The sequence below is a fragment of the Spermophilus citellus genome, assembly GCF_964194105.1.
Source record: "Spermophilus citellus genome assembly, chromosome: 4".
In the NCBI taxonomy this organism is placed as follows: Eukaryota; Metazoa; Chordata; class Mammalia; order Rodentia; family Sciuridae; genus Spermophilus; species Spermophilus citellus.
The window spans coordinates 216,020,482-216,047,513 of NC_138185.1; the positions used below are offsets into that span (position 1 = coordinate 216,020,482).

General features: G+C 53.3%; 1 protein-coding gene across 3 annotated transcripts in view; it reads right to left on the bottom strand.

Annotated features, from left to right (window-relative positions):
* ITPK1 (inositol-tetrakisphosphate 1-kinase) overlaps nt 1-22,254 on the bottom strand; it is a 135,243-nt gene extending 112,989 nt beyond the window's left edge. The window contains exons 1-2 of one of the 3 annotated variants that reach the window (XM_081289375.1): nt 22,104-22,254; nt 21,512-21,739 (exon numbers count right to left, since the gene is read on the bottom strand). In XM_081289375.1, the coding sequence (XP_081145501.1) occupies nt 21,512-21,606 (95 nt within the window). In that variant the 5' untranslated portion in view covers nt 21,607-21,739; nt 22,104-22,254. Of the gene's footprint in view, nt 1-21,511; nt 21,982-22,103 lie in introns of those variants that run through there. The other 2 variants (XM_081289377.1, XM_081289376.1) reach the window with 2 other exon arrangements.
* Nucleotides 22,255-27,032: the final 4,778 nt, after the last annotated feature.

Sequence of the window (27,032 nt, forward strand, 5' to 3'; positions counted from 1 at the left end):
TGGTTCTCAACAGGGGCAATTTGCTCCCCAGGGACATTTAGGAAGGCCTGAAGACATTCCCGATTGTTGCGCTGGAGTGAATGCTGTGGGCATCTAGTGTGTGGAGTACACAGACAAACCCTAAAACAGCATCATCTGGACTAAAATGACAACGGTGCTGAGGCCAAGAAGATACAACACAGGGCTGCTGTGGAGCAGCCGGCAGCCCTGGGGGTGGCAGATCCACAAGGGGCAGCCCTGGGGGTAGCAGATCCACTGGATCAAGTGTTGCTGTTTCAGACCTGGGGGTGTATCTGCCACTGCAACCTACCTGACCTTGCCTGACTATTAAACACCCCTCATCGAGCAGGGCTTGTGCCTATCTATATCTCCAATTTCCTAGCTCACTGTACGTGAGCATTTGAGAGAAGGCAGCACCAGGCCTTCCTCTCAAACCCTCCCAGAGAGACTCGCTTCTCCAAAAGCACAGGTCATGCCTCTGTACAAACTGTCCTGTCCACTGGAGTACCTATCCCTACCTGGCAAACTCCAGGTCATCCAAAGAGACCAGCTCCAACACCATCCTCACCAAGGGACCCTTTCCTGCCCTGTCCCCTGCCACAGCCATCCCACGCTGCAGACAGTGAGCCCCCAAGGCTCAGAGACTGGTCTTTATTTCAGCTCCCTAAACTGCACTCCCAGCCCCCCAGTGCTGAGCTCAGCCCAGAGCCTGGCTGCCTGCTCCCCCATGGCATCCTGCTTCCCTGGCCCATTATTTTGTAATTTGGATTTTCCTCCTACTGACAATGCCAGAAATTGAAATGACCCAACATAAAGACAACATATGAACAGAATTTTCAAAGCCAATACAAACATTTGAATTATTTGGACAGCTCCAGAGTAGAACCAGATAAACTGGAAGCTGCCATATGTCTTTTATGGGGGGAGGGTCCTTCCCTCGATTGGTCAGACACGACCAACCTTAACGAGAGACCCTACCTAGCCTCGGTGCCCCACCAGAGGGAGGCAGGCTGGCCCTACAGTGCAGCCTGAATCAGGACCAGATCTCAGACCTAGACAAGCTGGTGGGGCCCCTAGAAGCAGCTGTTGGAACCCAGCGTGGGGGAGGGCAGCCAGTGACTCCCCTCCTGGGCCTCCTGGAGAGGCGCCTGGCAACCCCACCCCTTGGTTTTCAGGACAGAGTCTCAGGCTGACAGAGTGGGCTGCAGAGTGCCCCAGGACATACTATGCGGCACCTAAGTGCTGCTGGTTCAAGCCAAGAGCAGATATTAAGTCTGTCCCTTAACAGTGAAAACACATCCGTTTTCTAATACAAAAGTTCTCTACCTGAAATCATTTTGGGTCTTGCAGGTGCTGTAATTTTTCATTCCCCTAATTAGGGATGGTCCCTGGAGAAGGAAGCCAGGGACGCTGGAAGTCGGGTTCCAGGCCTCCCCCACCTGCTCCAGCAGCCTGCCAGGCGCAGACACAGCCCGCTCTGTTCTCAACACTCTCTTAATCCCAAGAATGCCAAGTCGGTTTTAATCTCAGCCTGGTGAGGTAAGCTTCTGCAGGCTTCTGCAGGCAGGGAGAATGCCCCTGAGCTGGCATTTCCTCCCTGGGACTCCAGGGACTGAGAAACCTGCCCTCAAGGCTGCACCCCAGACACAGAGCTTCTGCGCTGCCTGCTGCCGCGGCCGCGGCCGACACATCCTACAGTTGGAAGCACCCTGCAGCCCTGAGCTCCAAGGCCTCGAGAGGATTCTCCAACCACTAAGGTTTAGGAGTTCCCTACTTACCAAGCTACTGATCTGCCAACCACAGGCACAAAGAGGTTTCCCTGGCTAATTTTCAAAAAACATTTGCTGGGTTCCTCTGTGCAATCTTGGGCTGGCCCAGGTGCATAGGGGCCTGTAGGCCACAAGTCCTGCCTAGAGATGCTGGTGGCCACAGGGAAGGTGGGTGAGAGACGAGCTATGCACTGGTGTGTATGCCACAGGCCCTGAGTACAGCCAACATCGGGGCAGCAGGAGGCAGAGGCAAGGGTTCAGAAGGGTGCTGCTGGAGAGAGCTGCAGGCAGGGGCAGGAGCTGCCAGGGTGTGACCGGGAGGCCTGCAGGTGCCATACAGTAGGGCAAAGGCCAGATATCAGGCACCAACGTTTCCTGGGCCCCTCTCACCACATGCATCAATTGCTATCAATCAAAGCAAAGGTGAGAGTCAGCCCTGCTGCCACCTCAGAAAGCTCACACCAAACGCCCTATCTAAACAATTCCCTCTCAGACATCCACAGATGGCAGGCAGGAAGGCCATCCCGAGGAATGCAGGGGCCACCTTATCCTCTGATGGATGAGGCAGGGAGCCAAGCAGCCTGATCCGACACCATGTAGTCATACACACTGACCTTGACCCAGCACTGCCCCCTGGGCCCTGAAACAGGCAGAGGGTATCAATGCTGCAAGCACCTCCTACTATGGCTGTCAGGGATAGGCACAAGCAGACAGACCTGGGTCCAGGACTGAAGAGGTCAGTGAGCGGCCTTCCTTCTGGAGGCTCTGGGAAGCACCTGTCCGCTCCCATCCTTCTCCATTCTGGAGGCCCTAGGCTGTCCTTGGCTGCTTGGCTGCTGTCCTTGCTGACTGACCTCCGCCTGCCCTGCTGCATCTCCCGTTTCCTCCTCCTCAAGACCTGGGCAAGTACACTGGGATGCCTGGGTAACCCAGGGCCATCTCCCCATCTCAAGACCCTCAGCAATCGCCTCTGTAGCACACTGTGCCCTCTTACCCCGAGCACAGGTGCTGAGGGCTGTCTGCCTTTGGTAAGGACTAGCAAGGGCCTTGCTCCAAGTGCCACAATGCCAAGACTCCTGCAGTTCTACCACCCCACAAAACTGTCGCTCCCTAAAGTGTCCACATTTGAGAAAGGGACAGGTGAGCATATGCCCAGGAGTTCACAGGGGCCTCCACGGGCCTCACAGGGTGCCTACAGGGTTCCAGAGGGTGCTGGGTATAACCAGACACTGCTGCAGGGGTCCTCGATGGCAACATCAGGGAGGAGGACTCAAGGGTCAGGGAAGGGAACAGGGACTGGGTGATGAATGCCTTTGGCCCAGGAGCGCTGGCTGTAAATTGGGGACAGGGGTGAAAATCCTGATCCTTGGGTCATCTTAAGGTCTAGAAGAGATGCCCAGGACAGCCACACCCAATCCTAAGGCCACCTGGATCCATTGAAGGGCACCTCCCTTAGCCCTGCCAAGTGCTCTGAGCAAGAACAGGCTTCAAACAGAGTCTGAGCCTGAGCCCTTGGGCCTGAGTCCCAGGCCCAGAAAGGCCAGCAGGGGCCTGTTGAAGTCCCGCACTCATAGACACCCTAACTTTAGCAACAGGCATCACTTACTTCATCTGATGACCCTGAGCCCTTTGAATTTCAGGGAGGATTCCTAGGGCCTGAGTGTGACCCACACAAACACGAGGCCAACACCACTAACGCTCCCTCATTCCCACCCACTCTGCTCTCCCCAAACCAAGCAGGAGAAAGGACCAAGGACATCTCCAACGATCCCAGAAGGGCCCAGAGCACCAGGCCTGGCACGGGCACTCTGCTCACATTTACCATCCACAGCAACATTAGCGGAATAACTGTCACATTTTTTCTAGCAGAGAGATTCGGAGCAATAAAGAATCCTGCCCAAGACTCCCAGCAAGCAAGAAGAACCACAGTCCAAATTCAGGCCTGTCAGTCAGCAAAGGCCTCCTGGTCCCACGACTCTGTGCGACTGCCCTGGAGAAGCAGGAGCCCTGTGTGTCAGGGGTCTCTCCAGGTCTGCTGGGGGTGAGGCCTTTGGATCTCTGGGAAAGGACTATTCTGGACAAAGCTGCCTCTCCTCTGCCACCCACCACTGCCCCAACTGCGAAATGAAATCCTTCCTCAGACCCTGGGCCCCAACAGGCCAGGGAGACGGGCACCACCGCCCTGGGTCCCCAAGAGCTGAGAGCATCCCCTAAAAGGCCTAAAGGTAAAGGGCTTCAGGGCACTTCCTACGGGGTGTGTCTGGCCTCAGCCATCCAGTACCACAAAGACTGGCTGTGCCTGTGTCACCTGAGGCCCAGAAGCAGGAGGTCTGAACCCCCATTCCTCCCCTTCAACAGGATGCCAGCTCCTTCTGATAACAACGTCAGACTCTCCAAGCAGAAGGGACTCTTCTGATGAAGCAGAAGGGGCTTGGAATCAGACTGAGCTAAACCTCAGGAAGAGGCTGCCAACTCTCAGGGGAAGGATGTCAAAGCAAGTGGTGAACGACCCATGGTGGGAGGAATCCAAGCAGACTTCAGATGCCCAGAGAGGGGAGACGAACCCATGCAGAAGGTGGCAGAGATAACACTGCTGGAGTCTTACCCCAAAAAGAAAAATCAGCCAGATCACAGTACGGCAGCCAATGAAAATGCATGGCCAGCTACACCTCTAGAAGAGGTGGACAAACCTGGGGCCAGAGGACTCCACTGCCAAGAGTCAAGGGTCCAGGGCCAGCTCCAAGCAGGTGGGCACATGCCCCAGTCTTTAGGCCTTGCCAGACTCTGCAGCTGGGAGTCATGGCAACAGGCCCCAAATAGCTAAAATAATCCTTTAGAGCCCCACACGGAGGGGTCACAGTAGTCACAAGCCAATGTCAAGAGCCAGGCCCCTGGGCAGAAATGGAAAATACCAAAAAGAAGAATATCTAATTCCAATCAGAAGGGAAAAGGGAAAACCACGTGTGAGCTGGCCAGAGGCACAGACCTTGCCCTGAAGGCCTCCATGAGGTCTCCCTGCTATGCCTGCACACCCACCCTCCAGTCAGCAGCCTTCTAAGTTGAAAACTTGACTCGGCGCACTCTCCCTGCCCAGTCACGCCCTCCTGAGGCGCTTCCCTTGCCACGGGTATTCAAGCCCTGCAAGAGGTGCTCACCTCCCCACCAGGCATTCCCACCCTACCTGCTCCTTCCACACCTGACTCAGCCCTGACCCACAGAGGCTTCCTTCACACCTCCAGCCACCTGCCCGCACCCTTAGCCCCTCTGTCTGGAATGCCCCCCTTGGCCACCACCCTCAACATGGAGGCCTCTCCCAGGAACAGCCCCCCACAGCGGGGCAACAAAAGAGAAGGGCCAAGGAGGGCTGGCGGGGCACCAGCCTAGGACCTAGAAGCCAGCAGTGGTACATTCCCCTGACCCGGGCTCCTCCCCAGCCCAGGTCTGTCCCACCCTCAACCCACTTCCCTAGACCAAGAACCAGTGAGTGTGCAGCACCGACCCCAGCTGTCAGGACAAGAACTTAAGAGAAGGGAATGAACACAGGTCACCACGGGTGAGGTCAAGGTTGGTCAAGGTTCTCCTAAACTAACTCTTCCGAATGACCCGCTGGCCACTTTTTGACCCAAGGCATGCGGGCATTTGTTTCATGCATGCTTCTCAAGCACCTACTCTGTGCCAGGCACAACTTCACTGCTGGGGACATGACCATGAAGACTGCAGAAAGGGTCCCTGTCCTCCAGTTCGCAGCACAGAGGGGAAGGTAAACAAGGAAACAGCGTGGGACACAGGCTGGAAGGTCTGCAGGAGAGGCTGAGGCAGAGGGCAGGGCTGCACGGAGGTCTTGCGGGGAAAGCAGGTAAGGAGCTTCCAGAAGGCAGAAAAGATCCCAGTGACTGGGCTACACAAGGAGGGACAGGAGAGACAACACAGGGCCTGAGGGGTGGGACTGCCTGGGCCCAGAAATTCACCTGTGCTTAAGCTCACCTGAACTGGGCTTACTGTCATTTACACCAAAAGATCCTGGCCACTCCAACATCCAAACTGAAATGACATATTCCAGCATCTTCTCCACCAACCTGAACCTCCTATCTTGAAAACAGAATCCACCACCCATCCTACCCATCCTGTAGCTCATGTCTGAGTCTAGCCTCATCCTCCACATCTCCTGTCCCTGTGCCCTGCACAGCCATCACAGAAAGGTTTCATGGGGGCATCCGGGCAGCCAAGGGTTGGTGGTGCCTTCCCAGACTGAAGGAAAGGCAGGAAGAGAAAAATAGATGCCTCTCAGCTGAAGAAGGAGGGAGAATCCCCAACAGTGCGACACTGGCTGGCTGATTGCACATAATTGTGAAGGAAAAACGTTCTTTAAAATTAGCTTTCCAAATGCAGATATAATTCCAAGTGTCCCTTGCAGTGTGATTACAGCGGCAGTCCAACAAATGTTTTACCATCAGCACAGATTGCTCAGGCCCCTGCAGGCAAAAAGTAACAGAGCCAACAAAGGCGCCAGGGCCAGACAGCTCGAGAGAAGCATTTCCAGCTGCCTGGGCAGCACCAGCTGGGGGCCCAGCCTCAATTCTGCACGTCTGGCTCAGGGCCCCTCCAGGAAGACGCCAGCATGCCTTCCCTCTTCCTTCCTTTCTTGTTTAGTTTTAGGATCTCTGGCAATCAGACTCCAGAGCAACCAGTTAGTAACAAGGGTAGCCTCACTGTGGACCTCCTGGGCTCAGTTTCCCATCTGTGATCAGGCACTGCTGGAGGAATGAATGGTGGCTAACACAGTCCCATCCAAATCCCACCCCTCGCCCATCAAGCACCCAAGACAGCAATGACCTGCAAGTGGAAGTTGAAGCCCAGAGGCCACTGGGCCATTCGGCTAGCTGAGGAAGAACAGAGTTCAACCCAGCTCTGCCCAAGCCCAAATACATACTTCTCACATTCCGCTCTGGGAACAATGAAAAAAGTGCCACTCTGGGCTTCTCAGGCCTCCACCCCTGGGAAGAGCCAAAGAACCAGAGCACACCCTGGCCCCCGCTGCAGCTCACCCCCCTGACCTTAGCGCTTGGCCCTCTTGGGGACTCTAGATTGGGGCCTCCATCTTAAAACATCACAGGTGCTAGCTGGCCTTCATTCCTTCCCTCTTCCCTGGGGATAACTTCTGGCTTTGGCCCTCCCCCTCACAGGGTCCTCCATTTTCTACAAAGGAGAACCAAGACCCAGAACTGAGGGGCTTTTTGAGGTCATAGGAAAACCCGGCAGAGATTGAGAAATTGTCTAAGGCATCCACTGGCACCCCCGATCCCACCAGCACCCGTGGAAGGTCTGCCACAGCCCCATCTAAGAGGAAAAATCAAGGTTCAGAGAGGTAAAGGAATAAGTTCATGATCCCCGACAAGGGACCAGAGGACCATGATTTTCCACCCAATAGACCAGTTCCACAGCGACCAGAATAATCCTCCTCTACTGTACTTTATTTTCGGATGTGATGATGCCCTTTTCTGATTTTTTTTAACATTTCCTTAGCTCTTAAAGATCACACAAAAGCGGGGCTGGGGTTGTGGCTCAGCGGTAGAGCGCTCGTCTCACACATGTGAGACCATGGGTTCAATCCTCAGTACCACAAAAAATACATAAACAAAATAAAGATATTGTGTCCATATATAGCTAAAAAAATATTTTTAAAAAAAGATCACACGGGGCTGGGGATGTGGCTCAAGCGGTAGCACGCTCGCCTGGCATGCGTGCGGCCCAGGTTCGATCCTCAGCACCACATACCAATAAAGATGTTGTGTCCGCCGAGAACTAAAAAATAAATATTAAAAAAAATTCTCTCTCTCTCCTCTCTCACTCTCTCTTAAAAAAAAAAAAAAAAAAAGATCACACAAAAGCATTTACATATGAAATCAGATATTTGGAATTCACCTCAAAGAACTACAAGGTAAGTAAATAAAATAGCAGTCAGAAGTTATAGTGACTATCACTTGGTATCAAGGAGGTGCTGTGGTGCTATTATTCTTTCTTTTGTATACATTAAAAATTTTTCCATAGAAAAAGAATAAAAATTAAACTTAAAATGAACTTTTCCTGGGGCTGGCAGCTCAACTTAGGGGCAGAGCAAGTGCTTACTGTGTGCAAGGGCCTGAGTTCAATGCTAGCACTAAAAAAAAAAAAGAAAGAAAAACTAAAGACTATAAACAAAGAATGTTTACACTACACTGCTATGTGCCAAAAGCAGAAACCAAAATGCTACATGTACAATGATTTCAACTCTATGACAGTTAGATACAAAAAGGGAAGAGAATATACAAAAAGGAAATGTGTATGGGTGGGGGTGGAGGAACGATCTGTCCTTTCAAATTTTTCTTCCATGATGTTAAACTATCTTGCAGAAGACAGAACATTTCAGGGAAAACATGACACCCTTTCGTTTCCTACATGAGGCACGGCACAAGTCAGGGGCTGACTGGGGGCCCTTCCCAGAAGCACCCTGGGCTCCAGGGTATTGCTGGAACTAGGGAGCAGCTGAGAAAATGGGACTAACTGGGCAGTGGAGAGGACCTCACCAGCCCTCCACTGGCCACATCTTCTCACCCTGGCTGGCAGGAAGACAGGGAGGAGATACTGACCAAGATGGGTCCTTGCTGGTATAAGGGCCACACCCACAGCCCTCCCTTTTCCAGCTGGAAGATCAGTAACGATCACCAGCTCAAAAACATATCTTCAAGTTAGGGATGTGGCTCAAGCGGTAGCGCGCTTGTCTGACATGCGTGCGGCCCGGTTTCGATCCTCAGCACCACATACAAACAACGATGTTGTGTCCACCGATAACTAAAAAATAAATATTAAAAATTCTCTCTCTCCCTCTCTCACTCTCTCTTTAAAAAAAAAAAAAAAACAAAAAAAAAAAAAACATATCTTCAAGCTGGGTGCACATGCTTGTAATCCCAGCAGCTCAGGAGGCTGAGACAGGAGGATCATGAGTTCAAACCCAGCTTCAGCAAAAGCAAGGCACTAAGCAACTCAGTGACACCCTGTCTCTAAACAAAGTACAGGATGTGGCTCAGTGGTGGAGTGCTCCTGAGTTCAATCCCCAGTACCAAAAACTATATATATAAATCTTCAGTGGGGGGCGGGGGGAAATTATAAGGGTAAATTATAATCAGACCATCCATATGCATAAGAAACCATCTCTGTCAAGCCATCCTCATCTCCTGTGATCCCTCAAACTGCCTCCCAATTGGATACTGGTACCCGTTTTACAGACTAGGACAGGGGGCCCACGCATGCCCTGGGCTAATTGAGCACTCCGAACAGCCTTCTCTAGCACAGCACCTGTACTAAGGGTCACATGCACTAGGAGCAAAAGGCATGGGGACCTGTACATGCTGAAGCCCCTTCCAGGCTTAGGGGATGAGCCTCATACTACCTCCTCCTCTAAAGTGCCTGGATGATATGGACTGAATGTCTGCATAACCCCCCAAACTCAAAAGTTTGAAGCCCTAATACCCAGAGTAATGGTATTTGGAGGTGGGGGTCTTTGGAAGATAATTAGGGTCAGATGCAATCAGGAGGAGGGTGCCCCCAGTCCCCCCATGGACTCATTAAGAAGCTAGGATATCATCACCAGGAGCCAAGTCTACCAGGCCCTGATCTCTGACTTCAGCTCCCAGAACTGCAAGAACTGAACGTCGGTGGTGTTTGTTACAGCAGCCTAGGCTGAAACGAGGGAAAAAAGCAACCATGAGCTTGGGGTGGGCCTAGCGCCCAAGAGGAGACTGACAAGGGGTTTGTTAGAGCCTGAGGCTGTATGAGAACAGCAAAATAAAGCTATATTCACATTATTTCCTGGCCACTGACAGCTCAAAGTCGGTGCCAATATGGAATCATCTATAAGCTTTGTTAAATGAAAAAGTTAGCACAGGAGAGCCACAGTGTGTGTGTGTGTGTGTGTGTGTGTGTGTGTGTGTGTATGCACGTGCATGCGTGCACATGCTTGCCTGTACAAAGACAGCACAGGTCTAGAACACACAAGAAGGTGGCAATACATTGCCTCTGGAGACTGGGCTGGCGAGAGGGACACTTGCTTTTCATTTCATGCCCCTGATGTGCTGTGCTCTGCAATCAGGCTCAGTACTACTTTTTAATAGAAGCTATCTAGTGCTATTCACAAATTGATCATTAGCCTGCCCCTGAGACTTCTGCAATTTTTTTTATTTTTTTAGTTGTAGATGGACACAATACCTATATTTTATTTATCACATTTTTATGTGGTGCTGAGAATTAAGCCCAGTGCCTCACACATGCTAGGCAAGCGCTCTACTGCTGAGCCCAGCCCCAGCCCAGACTTCTGCAATTTTATGGGTCAGGTCTCCAAACTTGTCAAGTTTGTTTCCATTTCCAGTGCTGTTTTCATCAGCAGATAGACAGAAGACCCCTCACAGTTTCACACAACAGACCCAGGCACTTCCCTGTGGTCTTTCCACTGTCCACTCAGCAGTCCTACCGGCTTAATGGAATTGACAGGCAGCAAATTCATTTCCCAGGGACCTGAGCTTGACCCTTGCATGCGGACATCAGTGCAGGCCCACAAGCTCTCCAATCCCAATCCCTGCCTCCCTGGACAGCTCCTAAAGACCCAAGAGGCTACTCTGGGGAGGACAAAGGTCAGAATAGCTCTGCTGTCCATGGTGACCACAGCAAAGGGGAAGGCTTTGAGCAGTCCTTCCTCCCAAATCTTTCCCACCAGCACTGCCTCTACCTAGCTGCCCTGACATGGCCATCCCTAAAGAGATCCAGGCCTCTAAGAATCTGGACCAACAAGCAGAGGCACCCCCCAGAGGCCAAGCAAGCCTCAGGCAAGAGGCCTTGAGCAGTTTCTCCTCACCCTCCCACTGGCTCCAGAAGGGACCCTGAGGAACCCAAACTCCTAGCCAGGCTCAACTGCCATGAGCCTTCTCCCAGCCTCTGGTCAACTCTCTTTGCCTGGCGCCCACATGACTGGCCCTGAGGATTGTAACAGCCTGGGTTAGTGGCCAGCAGCCGTCCAATGACCACTTCCTCCCCCTTCCAGGTGGAAACACTCTCAGGGTGTCCTCCCCACACTTCCTACCAGGCCTGTTCAGCTGAGACAGGCTTTGCACATGGCTACAATCAAGTCATGGACCTGTCAGAGGCCCTCCCTGGACCAGCGCTCCCTCCAGCTCCAAGAACCCCCCAATCGATCAGCCACAGCTGCTCCTGGCTCACAGAATCCTCAGCGTCCTGGCAAAAAGAGACCTCAGCTCTCCCTGAGTGGGGACAGGGCCAAGCAGCAACAGGCTGATTGTGTTTACATAACAGGAGACTGTTTCACTCCAAAACACTTCAGTGTCAAAACACCAAGGTTCCCCACAGAGACAGCAGGGCAGAGAAGACATCACCCTTCACCCTGAGCCCCAGGGAACCTATCCCCAGGCCCTGGAAAATGCCACCCTCCAAGGTAGGGGGGGCAGTACTTTCTCCAGGATGCCCACCCACCTGGCTTCTGGGCCAAGACCCTAAGAATCTGCCTTTGCTGGCCTGGCCACAGCAATAAACCAGAACCGGGTTTATTTGAGGAGAAAGGTAAAGGCAGAAGTCTCACATTCGGCTCCAATTTGTGGGGGTACTCTCCCCTTTCTTGGGAACAGTGTCCTGGCCCTGGACAATACATGTACACCCGCAGGCCCCTACCCTGGTCTTCACAATCCTGTAAAACACTGGAAGCCATAGAAAGTAGTCCCTGCTCTCCCCCTGGCCCCCACCAGCCACTGGAACCAGAACCAGGGGGTCCATCCACCTCCCACTGGCTGCCACATTCACCCCACTCCCTCCAGGAACAGTTCCCAGCTTCCCTCTGGAGATTTCGCCTAGCTCCACACCCAGCCCACCCCAGTGCAGAGACAGGCACTGGCTGAGGCTGACAAATCAGAATGAGTCCAGGTCCCTGTGCACCTAGGGCCTAGGGTACTGGCTTGGAGCCAACTTGCCCAGCTCTGAATCTCAGCTCAGCCAACCACTAGCTGTGGGAACCCCAGCAAGTCTGGTTAGGAAACTGGGGTACTAAACACACCCGACAGAACTGTGGCACAGAGCATAAGAGAGAGTGCACAGCGCCTAGCCCAGGGTAAAGGTCATTGTGAGCACTCACGGTGCACCACAACACGGTGCACCACAACACGGGCCTGAGAACGAAGCCACGGTGGGAGAGAACAGGAGAGCACAGACACAGGTCCAAGGACCAGCACTGAGCCCCTGAATTCACCTATGCTCAAAGCCAGAACCCTCCGAGGATTCAGCACTTACGGGAGTCAATCCTTCACCCTTTATCACAAGATCCAGTGGCACTAGGTCTCTGTTATAACCTATCACCCACGGCTTGCAGGAATCAGCCATACTTGCCTCTTAGCCGGTTGACCTTACCCTGATGACTCACCATGTCTGCTGATTAGTGGAGAGGGAGAGGACAGAAGACACAGCAGTGGGACCAGGTCTGCGGCCATCTACAAGGTCTCATTTTCTGGGCAATCCCAGCCTGCTGCTGATACAAAGGCACACCAGAACTACCCACATCCCAGTGGCTGCCCTAGGGAAGGTGACAACATCCCACTCCCCCAACCCTTTCCAGGAGAGCATCCCAAAAGCAAAGAATTCCTAGCAAAACTAAAGGAAAGACCCTGACAGGAGGGGGCTACCAACCAAGGTCCACTGACAGAAACCACTTGCACCACTTAAAATCTTGCAGCCCAGGGACAACTCGGCAGTTTTGCTATAGGCACCTGGTGGGATCCTCAAGCTCAGGAAGCACGTTCCCCACCAGCAGGGGCACCCTGCCTGCTTATTTACAAGGCTAGAAGCTGGGCCAGGACCTGCCACCCCACCCCACAGCTTCAGCCAATTGCAAAGCAGCCAAGGGCACTGGGCACCCAAATCTCCTTGAACACAGGGTCGAGGTAAGGACTGGGTGTAGGAAACAGAACTTCTTTCACACTGGACTCCACACTGTGGTCCAGGCCACTCTAGGGAGGCGACAACAAGCCTCTGACGGGAGAGCCAGCATCTCCTTTCTTTTTCAAGTTTCCCAGAACAAAAGTTAGGACTTTCATAAAATCTTAAAGTAAGTCAGCTTTAGGATCAGCAAGACCAGCTTCTAATCTAAGCCGCCCCTGCAGGCTCTACAGCTCGGGGCTCACAGCACAGTCCTCCAGAGTCACTGTCCCACTCATGTAAGGCAGTGAGGATGCAGGGCACAGAGGAAAGTCCATCCTGCAGAGAGAAGACAACAGACCACCACCATTTTATTCCTCATGAAGAAACCCTGAGCCCAAGGTCCTGATGGGGATTAGCCTGGCGCACTGTGGCTTAACGACCATCCCAGAACACTCACCAGCTGTCCCTGACCCAGGAGCTCCCCGCACCCAACAGGCACTCGGTGTGTGAGCATGGGAAGGAAGGAGTGGGGTGCCTTTCAAAAGAAGATGCTAGGCCCACCCCAGATCCCTTCCGGGGGTGCGTAAGCACAGGCACCAGCAGTAGGAATAGTGCCCCAGTGTGGATGCCCCAGTGTGGGGACCAGATGTTTCCTCACCTCCGCAGCCCAGCCCTGGCTGCTGGGTGGAAATAGGGTGTGAAGCAGAAATGAAAGTGAAACTGCCACAGAGAGATCTCCTTGCACCCCTGCACCCACCTACCTCGCTTGCCCCAGTCCTCCCGGAGACCAGTGAGCTGGTCAGTGGCACTGGAAGACACCCAAAAAAAAGACTGCAGGGGAGCTACCTGCTGCCTGGGCTGGGCTCCCACCAGAGACGCCTAGGACCCCAGGCCCACCCTGGAAGAGAAGGCAGGCTGGGCTCCTGTCACTGACCAGGCACCACCGTGCTCATAGCCCCAGGGTGCAATGCCACTTGGACTGGACTGAACGATGCAGGAGCAGAAGCCAGCGAGGTGGATCACATGCCCCGGCACCTGCAGCCAGGTGGCCAAGTCTCAAGCTGAGTTTACTGCCATCTCAGCCACCCACCACCCAGAGCCCAACAACTACACACAGACGATGCCCAAAAAAGAACCTTTGGTTTTCTTCTGAAGTTGAGTGCCATGCCTTAGTGGCAGGAAAAAGACAGCATGGTTTCAGGAGTCAGCCAGCCCTGAGAATAAATCCCAGCTCCGACACTCATAGTGGTCATTTCGCTTCTCCCTGAGCCTCAGTTCTCATCTAGCAAATGGACACACACTACCCATCTTGGAGGGTATGTTTCCAATCTACAATCATGTCTGGCCCATGGTGGGTTCTCCCCCCTGAGATCTGGCACGAGCCATTGGGCAAAGGAGCAGAGGGGAAGTAAAACAGCCCTCCTAGGCACAGCAGCCACCTAACAAGCTCCGCGTCCTTCGGTCCCAACTTGGGCCCTCCCCAGGCCATAGGCAGATAGCAGCCGAGGAATCCATGCATTCACAGCACAACCTGCAGAGGAAAACACCTCAGCTTGCACCAGTGCCCCTCCCAGTCCAGGCCTGAAATCAGGGTCAAATCTAGACAGAGTGGTCCCAGGAAGGTCTCCCATGCAAAACTAGCTCCTTTCAAGCCTCCAGATCTACCGTTCAGTACTCTATAGCAAACCAGAAGCCGGAGGCAAGAAATCCTAACAGGTAGGGAGAAGGGATTTCCCAAAAGGCAGCTACCAGCAGGAAGAGCTAGGCAGCAGCTGTGCCCTGCCTTGCCTGGCCAGATGGGGCTCCCTCCAGGGTCTTCCAGCCCAAGTGCTGAGGAGAGAGTTGGGAATCCACACTGTGCAGCCAGGAGCACTGGGGACAGAGACCTCCCTGGAAAGCTCTGCAACACCCTCCTGGAGATCCCCATCCCCAGAAGCCTGCAGTGTTGGCTCAGCCTTGTTGAACTCAGTGCTTCCCATGTCTGACAGTTTTGGAGTGAGGTCGAGAGACACACTTAGGAAATAGCAGTTTGAGTTTGCCAGAAGCATCTTCAGGGTGCTCCACAAAAAGACCACAGTCACTTCCCCTGAGAGCTTCGTGTCTGAGGAGGGCTGGGCACAAGGACATGCCGCTCTCCTCAGTGCTCCTTGTGCCTTCTGTTGGGCAAGCACTGTTAGGCAGTGACAAATGACTGCCAAGGAGAACAAGCATCAGTTTTTCACCTGCAGAGAGAATATAACAGACCACCACCATTTTATTCCTCATGAAGAAACCCTGAGCCCAAGGTCCTGATGGGATCAGCCTGGCGCACTGTGGCTTAACAACCATCCCAGAACACTCACCAGCCATCAGTTGGGGGCATCTGCCCACCCCACCCCCAGGGCACTGAGGCCTAAGCCTGGCTCTGGGAAATGACAGCTTACCTGGGCCCACCCACCCCAAGGTCCAGAGCTGCTTATTCCCTGAACAAAAAGGCTAGACTCAAGGCAGACCAAGTGCGTTGTCTGATCCTCAGTCCAGAGCACAGCTGCAGCTCCTCCAGGCCTTCTCCACTGTCAGGGAACAGACGCAGCATGGACACCCTCATGCTTCCTCTGACCACCTGTCTAAAGCCTGCAGTCATGACCAGAGCTACCTCTTCCCTCGGTGGCTCCCCTGGGTGCATGTGGAACTCAGAACCCAGGACCAAGGCAGTCAGACAGTGAACACTGCCCAGCCTTCAGCTTCTGCAGGGAGCTCTCAGTCCTCTCATTAAACGCCACCTCCTCAGAGAGGCCACAGAATGCTAAGTGGTGGCAGCCACCCCACCACAGTTCTCTGGTTTGCAGATTTCCTGGTTCTGCTTGCACCCTGAGTGTGTCCAGTGCATCTGAGGCTGCTTACCCTCCTCTCCCAGGCTCCAGAGGCAGAGGCCAGCACACAGCACAGGGTGCTGAGGCAGATGCTGGGGAGCTGCTGAGCAAATTAAAGAACAAGGCCCACAAGCTCCCCAACCTGCTCCTCCCGCCACCACGCCAGAGGCTTCCTCCTGGACCAGAGAATGCGGAGTCACAAGAGGCTTTGGTTGAGCCACAGGGACATGGAAAAGGCTTCCAAAACCAGCAGGACAAACTTTTCAGCTCCTATGTGCCTGTGGTAGACAGGGTTCCAGCAATAAATAAAACCGCTCAAGTCTCTACCTTCACGGAATCTATTTTTTAAAAGTGAAACAGACAACAAGCAAGACAGTGAACACAAATAGCCCGAGAAGGAGCAAGCCCAGCCACTGGGGTTCCCTAAGCATTACTGAAGCTTCAACTTAAGCAAAAGGAGGAAAAATAAGACCTCTCCAGAAGCCGGGAGGGCCTCTGGCCTGACTGTGCATACTGATTCACTCTCCAGGGGCAGCTGGTGGTTAGCAGAGCCCATTAGGTAGGCTCTGCTGGCAGGCATGCCCTGGGACACCCTGAAGTTTAACAGAGAAGGGCACCCAGTGTTCATGGGCCTGGGGGAGCCAGGATCGAGAGCTCCCTCCTGGAAGTGTTTCTCTAATCTCCAGCCAGTAACAGATCAACCTTGCTAACCCCTAAAAGTTGGGGGTAAGGGGGTGTCCTAAGAACTAGCATTGTGTTGGCTTATAAAAGCCCATGAAGCCCTGCTGGGGAATCACAGCCACAAGGCTGTTTTCTCAGGAGACCTGTAGCAAGACGACAAGGCCCAGAGGGATTTGAACAGCCCAATGGGAATGGGACAACCTGTTCCAGCGTGTACCCTGGGTCCCACCTCCAGAGGAGGCTTCAGTGAGCAGGGGGCAGGAACCCTGGTACTAGAGCAGGGCGTCCTCTGCCATAGCCCCTCTGTGTGACTCTGGACATGCCAGGCCTGGGTTTCCCTCCCAGGACTGCAACACCTTCCAAAGCAAGGCCACACCAATTTAGGCCAGCTCTCCAAGGCCCAATTCATGCAGGAAGGAGTTAGGGGTTCAGTCAGTGGCTCTGCCAAGGAAGGAAGAAGGTGCCACAGCATACCCTCGGAAGTAAACTTACCAGCCAAATGCAAAATATAAATGGGGACAGAAACCCTGCTTACATCCAGCTGCTCGGGAACTGTAGTTACAAGGCACTTCACTGGGATTTTATTAGATAATCCAAACCTGCTAGCCCACTGGGAGAAATAACTAGTGGAGACAGAGTGGTTCAATGCTTAAGACCAAAGGCACCCAGCCTGTCATGCCAATAAGCCTAGCTCTGCCTGGTGATGCCTAGTCAGCCCCAACAATGTGAATTCCTGCATCTCACTACCAGAAGAGAAACGCAAGCACAAGCCTGTTCTAAATCACTAACAGAAAGGGCATTTCCAGGAAGTCCAGCACAAACTCTCCAATCTCCACACTTAAAAAGATGAGAGTATCACCTTGCAGTCAAATAATTTTCTCAGCTTCCCCACCCATAAAATGGTGAGAATAGCAGTCCATGGGGGCAGGAGTGGGCACTGTGGGATTCAGATGGGCCATGCATTAAAGGAAAATAGAACCATCAGGGAAGCCGCAAACCCCACACCCCATGATCAGCTAACATCACAGACCTCAGGGCCACTTGCAAACTACCAAATCCAAGAACACCACCAAATGGGTGTCACATGGTAGTCAGCTATAGAGCTTGGCCTGAAACCTTCACAGCCTCATCAAAGACATTCTGCATCCAGATGGGTATTTGCTCTGACAAGAAGTCCAGTCTACCCCCTAGGAGGCTGGCAGGAAAGGCTTATTTGCAAGGTTGAGTTATGGATATTCCCCACGTGCCACACAAAGGAAACCTAAGTCAGAACCTCCTCCCACCTCCACGCCTCCAAGATGGTGGCAAATCCTGCCATTAAAATCAACGAATAAATACCAACCCAGATTGGTATCACTGAATTCTGGAAAAGAGCCTCCTTTCTCCTTCTGCAGAATCTCCTGGAAGACTTCCAGCCCAAAGTGCTAAGCCATCCTGGAACACAGTGGCCTCAGGATGGCTCTGATTTAAAGGAAAAAATGGGGATGGTGGGTAGCTCAGTGGAAGAGTGCTCATCTAGCATGTGAAAGGCCCAGGGTTCAATTCCTTGCACTACCAAAGAGAAGAAGAAATGTAGGGCCCAAGGGAAAGGGATAGGCCCAACAGCACCTACTCTCCCTGGCATGCTCTAGGCACTGTACCCCAACCCCCAGCCTAACACCAAGCATGGATTCTAGAAGGCTTTCAGTAAACCTGAGCATCAGTGAACTCCATGGTGCCTTCTGGGAACTTTACAAATGGGTCCCCAGTGGGAAAAGACACACAGACAAACAACGTGCATGGTTTGAGATGGCTCCCTGAGCATGAGTCCCAAAAGCAGAGTGGGCCCAGCTGGATTCTGAGTGCTCTGAAGACAAGAACTTCACAGGCATTCTCCTGCTGAGCCTCTACAATGGCTGGGCCTCAGCTGGCAAGGAGACACCTAGTAAACAAGGAGGCTGCACTCTAGGTGGCAAGGCTCCAGCCTGAGCTCAGGGAAGCCCTCCGACAGGCTGTGCCAGTCCCTTCTGCATGCAGAGTCTCATTTTCCCCATCTCTCCACCCCTGGCTGCTAGAAGGATGAGATGCGAGGAGGTACTTAGAAGCAACTCATTAAAAATCAGCTGTCGTTATAGTAAAGACAGACAATGTTCACCCACACGGTATATCAGAAGGCTTCATGATGCCACGTGCCTCTGTCACAACCTCCTGTAGCTCCACCGGCAGAAAAGGAGCTGATGGAGAGGCACAGAAAACATGAACAAGAGGAACCCAGGCCAGCCAGCATGCCCCAAAGGAGCACCACAGGGACAAAATAAACACAGAAGCTCCCTGAAATTTCCCAATCTGTCCAACCCACAACTTCAGTCCTCCGCTGCTTCTTGGGGGCCTCTTCTAGGCACCTTGAAAAAGCCACAAAGAGAGGGTATGAGGTGGCCCCAGCCTAGGAACTGGGAGGCAGGTGGGAGGGGAAAATGAACTCAACCAGAGCCATGTCCTTGTGTCTCCACAGAGAGGGGAAGACACAGAGGAGGAACAGGAACAAACAGTACCACTGAAAACAAGCTGATTCCAAGGCTCATCTGCTGGCTGGCCAGAGGCCCCATCCTATCAGGCCTCACAACTGAAAGGGCTGGCCCTTGTACCTGCCTCATGTAGGTGGGGCACTTCCCATGACTTGGCTCAACCACCTATTGATGCCACCCACAGGCATTGACCTCTGAGAGAACAGGGCACTACACTTGTGGAGGGCACAACTCAGTCTTGCAAGGAAAGTGTCCCTAGCTAGGGACAAAACAGAAGCAGCTGGACCCTGAGAAGAGAACAAGGGCACCTTCTGTTGGAAGTGCCCAGAAAGAAAGGCTTTTCTCTCTGAGCACATCTCAAGGTCACTAGGTTGGACTCAATGCAGAAGGCACAGGAAAAGAGCAGAAGTATGGAGTCTGCTCCCTCTGGCACCCATTTCCACATCTGTAAAACAAGACTGGACCAGACAACCTCTCCCTGTCTTGATAAGGTTTTTATAAGGCCTGACACTGAACTAAACAACTCATCCCAGTCCAGTCCAGCAATTCCCTCTGGTGAGGGCACTGCCCCCAAACATTCAGAGCAACATCAAGTCATCTCCAACATCCCTGGACTTTTCAATATAGAATTCATCACCCATCAATACTGATCATCCATCAGTACAGAAGGACTGTACCCTCAGAGTCTGAGTGATGAAGACAACCGTCCACACTGTCTCATGGACATTCACACCAAACAAAACAGCATAGGCCCCGGTCACCATCCCAACAGTTGGAAGATTTTGCAGCCAGCATAGAAATGTGGCCACCAGAGGGCACTGCCCTGGAAGTGGAAGAAGAAACAAAAACTCTTTTTGGTGTTTTCTTTTCCTTCTTAAGCTTACCCAACAAAACATCTAAAGCTTCGGTAATGAAAACAGAGTGGGCTTCCTGGGGTTCTAGAATGGCCTAGAGGCCTTTGCCTTCTTTTTGAAGTCAATATTTGGACAAAGAAAGACAACCAGACCTTGAACTCAACAGCCCTTCTACAAAAATTACTCTACTCCCAATTTTCCCCAGAACAGTTGCCCCTCTGGGTGCCCTGAGCCCCTACCCCTTCAAAGCAGGGGGGTCCAAAAGAAAGGCAAGCCAGCAGGTCTGGCATGAGGTCCCGGCCCTGAGTCAGCCAGGACTCTTTTACTAGAGGCTGCTAATTACTGAGTAAAACCTACCAACCCAAGGACAAATCTCAAGCTTTGGTTACAGGAAGAGTGACACAACACCTATCAGTAAAAAAGGTGCAAAGTGTTAACTGGGATCTCCCAAGTCTTACATGATGACGGCAGGGGGAGCTCCAGTGCCCCACATCACAACTGGACTTCCAGAAAGCCACAGGGGCTTCTCCAAATTTCTTCAGTGTCTAAGGCACCCTTTTCATAAGAGTGTGTATCTGGGGTGCAATATTCCAATGTCCTTTTTCAATGTTCCAGAAGCCCTATACCCCATCGTCAAAGCTCTGGCTCCGAGTTCCTCCTGATTTCCTTATAAACTCCTAGGGCCACTCTGCATGCCTTGCCGGCCATGAAAATCCCAACGAAGCCTGCTTGGGAGAGGCAGCCAACCAGCAGAAAGCGCCTGTGCTACTTGCACTGGATGGAGGTGCAGAAGGTCCTGGGGACAGCAGTGAGGAGCACCCAGGTGCTGCCAGCATGTGCCAATTCAGACGGTGCCTTGCCCTGCACACCAAGGATAAAGAGACCCAACTATTCTATTCTCCAAGATGTCTGGGCACTCAACAGGGTCAAAAATGCAACTGGGGCCCATTTTCAAAAATCAAATCTACCAAATGGAGACACTGCGTAACAAAGGTTTCCACCTGGAGTTTGCAAAAGGCTTGGGAAATCAGAGCCTCTCAGGCTTTCATTGAAAAGGGAATTTAACAGTATTTCAGGGGCAAAGCCACAGTTGTGGAGCAAGACAAGGCACACCTGACCCAAGACTCCATACTTCTGTAATTTACCAAGAATGTAATCTACCGAACGCTGTTTCCACCACTGAGCATGGTGGAAGGGGGGCACCCAGCAGATGGCAGAAGGCCATACATTTACACAGCCCCTTCTTTACACAAGCCACTCCTAAGCCAAGGGACCCAGGAAAGTACCCCACCCCTCTCGCTAGCTGGTCGGTACCCCTTCTCAGACACGTGGCCTAGAATCACCACCCTAGCCAATTTGCAAGGCTGTTGTGAGGCTCTAATGAGACAGCAAATCACCACATACAAGCCAAGTATTGCTGCTCGCTTCAATGGGGCTCAACCGAGTGATATGCAATGACAGCTCCAAGAGCCGAGCACACGCGTGGCACGTAGTAGGTGGCCCATAAACGTTGGTGCCCTTCTCCACTACGGGGAAGGTGACCAAGGAAGACAAACACGTCTGTGCAAAAGTACCCTCAAACCCCCAGCTGACAGCGCGAACCCCCGGATTGCCCAGGACCTCCGCCAGCCTCCAGAAGCGCTCCCCGCGCGGCTGGGGGCTTCGGGGCCAGGCACAGTGCACCTGAGAGCTCCAGTCCGAGCCATCGCCCATACTGGCCACCGCTCCCCTCCGACCTGCCGGCGGCCCCACGGCCACCTGGCTCCGCGCACACAGCCTCCGAGCTCACCGCTCCTTCCCGTTTTGCCCTCGCCTCCCCAGCGACCGCTGAGGCTGAGCTGGGCTGAGGCTGAGCCGGGCTGAGGCCGGGGGTCCCGGGGCGTCGGAGCCGCGTCCCTCTTTACCTGCACAGCTCGGCGAAGGCCTGGAAATTGAGCTTCTTGATTTTCTTCTCGCTCAGCCAGTAGCCAACTCTCTTCCCTTTGAGAAAGGTCTGCATCTTCCTCCTCGGGCGCGGAGCCTGGGTCCGGAGGAAATCGCCCACAGGCCGAGTCCGGGGCCGGCGCGCGCCGCGAGCGTGCGGGCACCTCCTCCCGGCGGCGGGGACGCGGAACGGGCTCCGGCGCGCAGTCCTGCGGGAGGGGCGCGGGCGGGGAGGGGCGGCCCGCGGAGGAGGGCTCAGCGCGGCGCGCCACTGGCTGGCCCGGCGGGGTGGCCCGCCCGCCTGCGACGCGCCCGCCCGCCCCCGCCACCCGCCACCCGCGGGGCTCGCCGCCCGCCGCCTGCCCGCGGGCTGCGCCGGGCCGGGCCGCCGAGGGGGGAGGCCGGGCCTCGGCGACGCCGCCCCCGCCCGGCCCTCGCGCCGCGCGGGCCCGAGCAACACGCCCTCCTGCGGCGGCGGCGGGGGCTGCGCGCCGCCCGAGCCGGGCCTCCCCGCCGCTCGAGCTAGACCCGGCAGGGCGCACGCGACCGCCCCCGCCCGCCAGCGGTCCTCACCCGCGGCCGCCGCGTCCTCGCGCTCAGCCCGCCGAGAAGCCGGCGGCGACGCCCGCGCTGCCCGGCCGGCTGCCGCGGGAGGCCGCCGGGCAGCGCGCGGAGGAAGCGCGGGCGGCCGCCAGGGGGCAGCGCCGCTGCCTCTTAAAGGCGCAGCGCCGGCCCTGGTAGCTGTTGGGCGCCTGTATGTGTCTCGGTGGAGGCGAGGACGGCTTTTGATTGGCCCTGGCCGAGTGCTCTGACACGTTAAGTGGGCGAGGGCAGGGAATCGTGGCGTGGGCACTTTGTGCCTGTCCTTTGTGGGTGGCCAAGCCGCTGAGCTTAGTTCCTCGCCCGCATCCCTTGAGCGGTTGTCAGCCCCCCAAGGCGATTCGGTGCAACTGCAGCGGGGAGCAGGAACGTGGAATGAGATCTCCTCCCATCCCAGAGGAGGCCAACCGGGCCGGCTTAGCACGTTGACCACCACCCCACACCCGGGTCCCTGTGGACCGACGGAGGAAAGCGCCAAGGATGAGCCGGAACATCCCCCTCCCCCCCCCCGCAGGCCCTTCCCTCGACGGGGGGCGGGGGGCGGGGCGAGGTCCGAGTCTGGATTCGCTGACCCCCACCTGCCCTCCCAGGCCCTGTGGGCACTACCCAGCGTCCCTGCCCTCAGAGACCTCCCTGTGTGGGGAGGAGAAATAGACACCTCTCAGGCAGGAAAACTGGGTTCCTGTGCAGAGCTCAGGAAACTCTCTTGAGGAGACTTGTGAACTGGTCTTGGGAAATAAGGAAGATTATTCCGGCCTGAGAACAAGAAAGGCTTGGCTTGAGGAGGGAGAAAGGAAAGAGCCAAGTTGTAAGGGACTGGACTAAACTCGAGCCAGGCTCCTCTGAGTTCCTCTTTCTGCCTAGGCCCTGACCTTGGCCTCTGTCCTTGGGCCCCCTAGTCGTTTTTGTTTTGTTTTGTTTTCCAGCAGAAGTCCTGCTGAGTCAGGAAAATCCGCCACCTTTGGTATCAGATCACCCTTGCCTGCCTGCAGTAAGAATCCTGTCAAGTCAATTTAGCCAGAATCCCCAGAGCCTTGAGGTCTCTGCTTAGTAATTTTCCACAAACCGACCCCCTACAATGTTCCTGGACTATAAATTCCCACTTTTCCTGTTGCCATCCGAGTGGCACTAAGTCTCTCCCCTGATGTAACACACACACACCCCCATTGGAGTAGTGGGCTTCTTAAAGTCTTCCTTGCTGTCTGTAACAAATGCCTTTATTTTTTCTTTAACAGGGGAGGGAAAGAATGGGAGTGGGAAGTAGACAGTCAAGGGTGGGAGTCGGGACTCCGTCTTGGATGGGGGATCTGAGATCCCAGGGGCTCTGTGGTCTACAAGGCCACATAGCCAGTGAGGAGGGGCTTTGCACCCTAGGCCACCTAGAAAGGAAGGGGTGCTAGCATCAAGGGTCAGTGCTGCACCTTAGAGAGGCTGCTCCCCAGAGCTCATGGCAAGGACACCCCCTGGCTGAGGCAAGAAATGGAAAGAGGAAGACTGAAGGTACAAGAAAGGGGCCAACAATCACTGTTTGACTGTCAAATCAATAGTAGAAGATCCCTTAACACAGGCAAAGGCTGAAAGTGCTCTGTGTTCCTAGGAGCAGAGAGAGCAGCCGGGTGGGTACTCCAGGAGGCTTCCTGGGGTTGCTTTCCTCCAACAAACACAGGGAGCCTGGTGCCTCACAGCAGTGGGGCACAGAGATGAGTGAGACTGAGTCCCAGGAAAGGGATACAAGCCACTGATGGGAAACATGGTGAGAGCCACAAAAGAAATGCAAGGGGAGAGGACGATCAGCTCTGTTGTTGGATCTGGGGACTATGTGTGGCACTGGATCTTGAAGGATGAGTAGGAGTTCAGGAAGGGGAGACACTCCAGGCAAAGGGGAGAACAGGCGCAAAGGTTCAAAGAATGAAGAGCGAGAACGCTGTAACTCATCAGGTGTGGAAAGATAGAATGAGAAGGGACATGTGTCCTGAGCAATGGACCATGGGTGTCGGGAAGGACACTGGAGATGGGGTTGCACATGCACAGAATTGCCTCCCAATGGGTAGGTGGAAAAGCTCTGGGTATCCTCATCCTTCAAATGGGGATAAAATGCTCCCCACACATGGCTGATGAGATGATTTAAGGTGCCAAGAGAGAACTCATATGAGGGCCCAGTATGTATAAAGCACAGAGAATCTTCAGGGTTCCAGAAAGCCTCTCCACCAAGGCCCAGCTCCAGCATCTGCGTTCTTCCCCTGGTTACAGCCCGCCAAAACCCATCCCCAACACAACCCTCTTCCTTCTGATCTGAGTTGCAACCAGAATGAGGCTTGTCCCACTGGGACTTCCACAAACTTCTACTTGCTCCATCTCATGCAGGAACACTCGTTGGCTATGTGGCCTTGCAGACCACAGAGCCCCTGGGATCTCAGATCCCCCATCCAAGTTCATAAGATCGGCCCTGCTCCACAAGAGCACTTCAGAATTGAATACCAGTGGCTGTGCCATCTATGATGCTTCATGTTGTATGTTGTGAAGGTGCCAGGGGACAGAGGAAAGTGTCAGAGTGGTGGTGTCTCTCACAGGGACAGGAAGAAAGGCCTTTGGCTTTGAAAGACCTGGCTTAGAGGTCCTAGTCCAGCTCTTCTCAGCCTGTGCACGTCACTGAAGTCTCTGAGCTCAACATGGGAGAGAGAATGCTTACTTGGAAGAATTATGGTGAGGATTTCACCAGGTGGTGTCGGTGCCACAGGGAAGTGACATTTGAGCGAAAATGTGACAAGGGTGAATGAGTGAGTTAAGCAGATATATCTGGGATTCAAACCCTCAGGCAGAGGGATAGCAAATGCCCTAAAGTAGGCTTGGGCCTTGTGTTGACAAGGGACAGCAAGGAAATCAGGCAGGCTGGGGCAGAATGAATAAAGGAGGAAGTGTCTGGAGGGAAGGCCAGAGAGAATGGCCAGGTCACGCAGGCTTGAGGAGCTCATCCTCTCAGTGAGAAGGGAATCCCTCACAGGAGAATGGGGCCTTGTCCAGTTTCCCCGGGATCACCTGCTGCTGCGTTGAGTAGCCACAGACCGAGAGCAAGAACAGGGGCAGAGGGGCTGGGGTTGCCTAGCAAGTGTGACGTGCTGGGTTGGATCCTCAGCACCACATAAAAGTAAATAAACAAAATAAAGATGTGTCCATCTACAACCTAAAAATTTTAAAGAAGAAGAAGAAGGGAGAGAGACCACCTGCAAGGCTTCGCAGCAATCCAGGTCAGCAGTGATGGTAGCTGAGCCCAGCCCTGGGGTGATAAGCTCCAGGTACGAGGAGTGCCAGACTGTGGGAAGAGCTCAAAGGAGGAGCCAGGGCGATTTGCTGGGGGGCAGCCGAGAAGGGAAGCATAAGGGAAGGCCTACGTGTCCCAGGCTCCTGGCCTGAGCGACAGCTGAACAGGGAAGACAGAAGGAGGGACAGGCTTGAGGGCTCAAGTCAGGAGATATGTTCTGGACAGGTTAGGTTAGAGACTTCTGCCAGATAACCAGCAGAGAAGGGATGCCAGGTAAGCAGTCCAGATAAGAGGTTAGAGTTCAGGTTATGACTCAGGCTGGAGATAAAATCGGGAGTTGTCAATACAGAGATGTTTCTTAGAGCCCTAAGACTGGGTGAGATCACCCCATACAAGAAGAGGGAAGGTCAAGGATGGAGTCAAAGGGCGTGACTGTTCAGAGGTCAGGGAAGACCAGAGGAACCAACAACAGAGAAGAAGAAATCGAAGCCCCGAGAATGTATAGGTATAGAAGCCAAAGGAGGGAAGCATTTCTAGAAGAAAGGAGCAGTCCAGTGTGTGGAACAATTTATTTATGGCCTTCAAAAGAGCAGATATGAAAGTGTCTCTTAAAAAAAAAAAAAAAAAAAAAAGCAAGTATTATACCGGGTGGCTGGTAGTCTGCCTCTGCATTAAAAAAAGGTAAAGGTAAAGTACCCCACATGTGCAATGATACATTTGTGTGAACAGAGACTGTCTCATTTCTGTAAAGATGCACAGGAATTCATCTGTCCCAGTTGCTGCTGGAAGAACAGCTGGGAAAGCAGTTACCTGGGGTGAGAGGAGCCTCATTTTTCATGACATATTTGTTAGTCTATTAAAATATTTCTCATCAAGCATATATTACTGTTTCAGTGAAAAATAGTTTTAGCAAGGAAAAACACACAGCTGTTATAAAATAGGGAAATGTGTGATGTGCTAGGTCTAGCACAAGTCCAAGAAACGTCCATTTCCAGTTGAAAGGGCTGTTTGCAGAAAGAGAAACCTCTGAAGCACCTGTATGGGTTGTCTTATCCTTCTCCAAGCTGAAAATGGACGAGAAAAATATTTTTCCAGTATGGATCTCTTAAAAATAACATCTTCCAACCTGACATGATGGCACTTACCTATAATCCCAGCAACTGGGGAGGCTAAAGCAGGAGAATCGCAAGTTTAAGGCCAGCCCAGGCTACTTAGAAAAACCCTATCTCAAAATAAAAAATAAAAAAGGGCAAGGGATATGTTTTGGTGGTAGCATCTGCAAGGCCGTGGGTTAGATCCCCAGCACTGGAAAAAAAAAAAAAAGACGGGTGGGAGCTGGAGGCATAGTTCCATGGTAAAACACCCCTGCTCCATTGCTGGTACCACATGCACAAAAATCCACTGGAACTAATTAGCATTATCTTACTTTAAGACATTACAAATGACTCCTTATCATCATCTAAGACATAATTTATATTTGCTATGGTTGGATATGGTTTTAGTATGTCCCTCAAATTTTCATACACTGAAAGCTTGGTCCCTAGTGTGGCGATTTGATGGTGGAATCTTTAAGATGTGGGACCTAGTGGAAGGTTATTAGATCTCAGAATCTCCCTGGCTTCCTGTCTCACCATGTGATCATT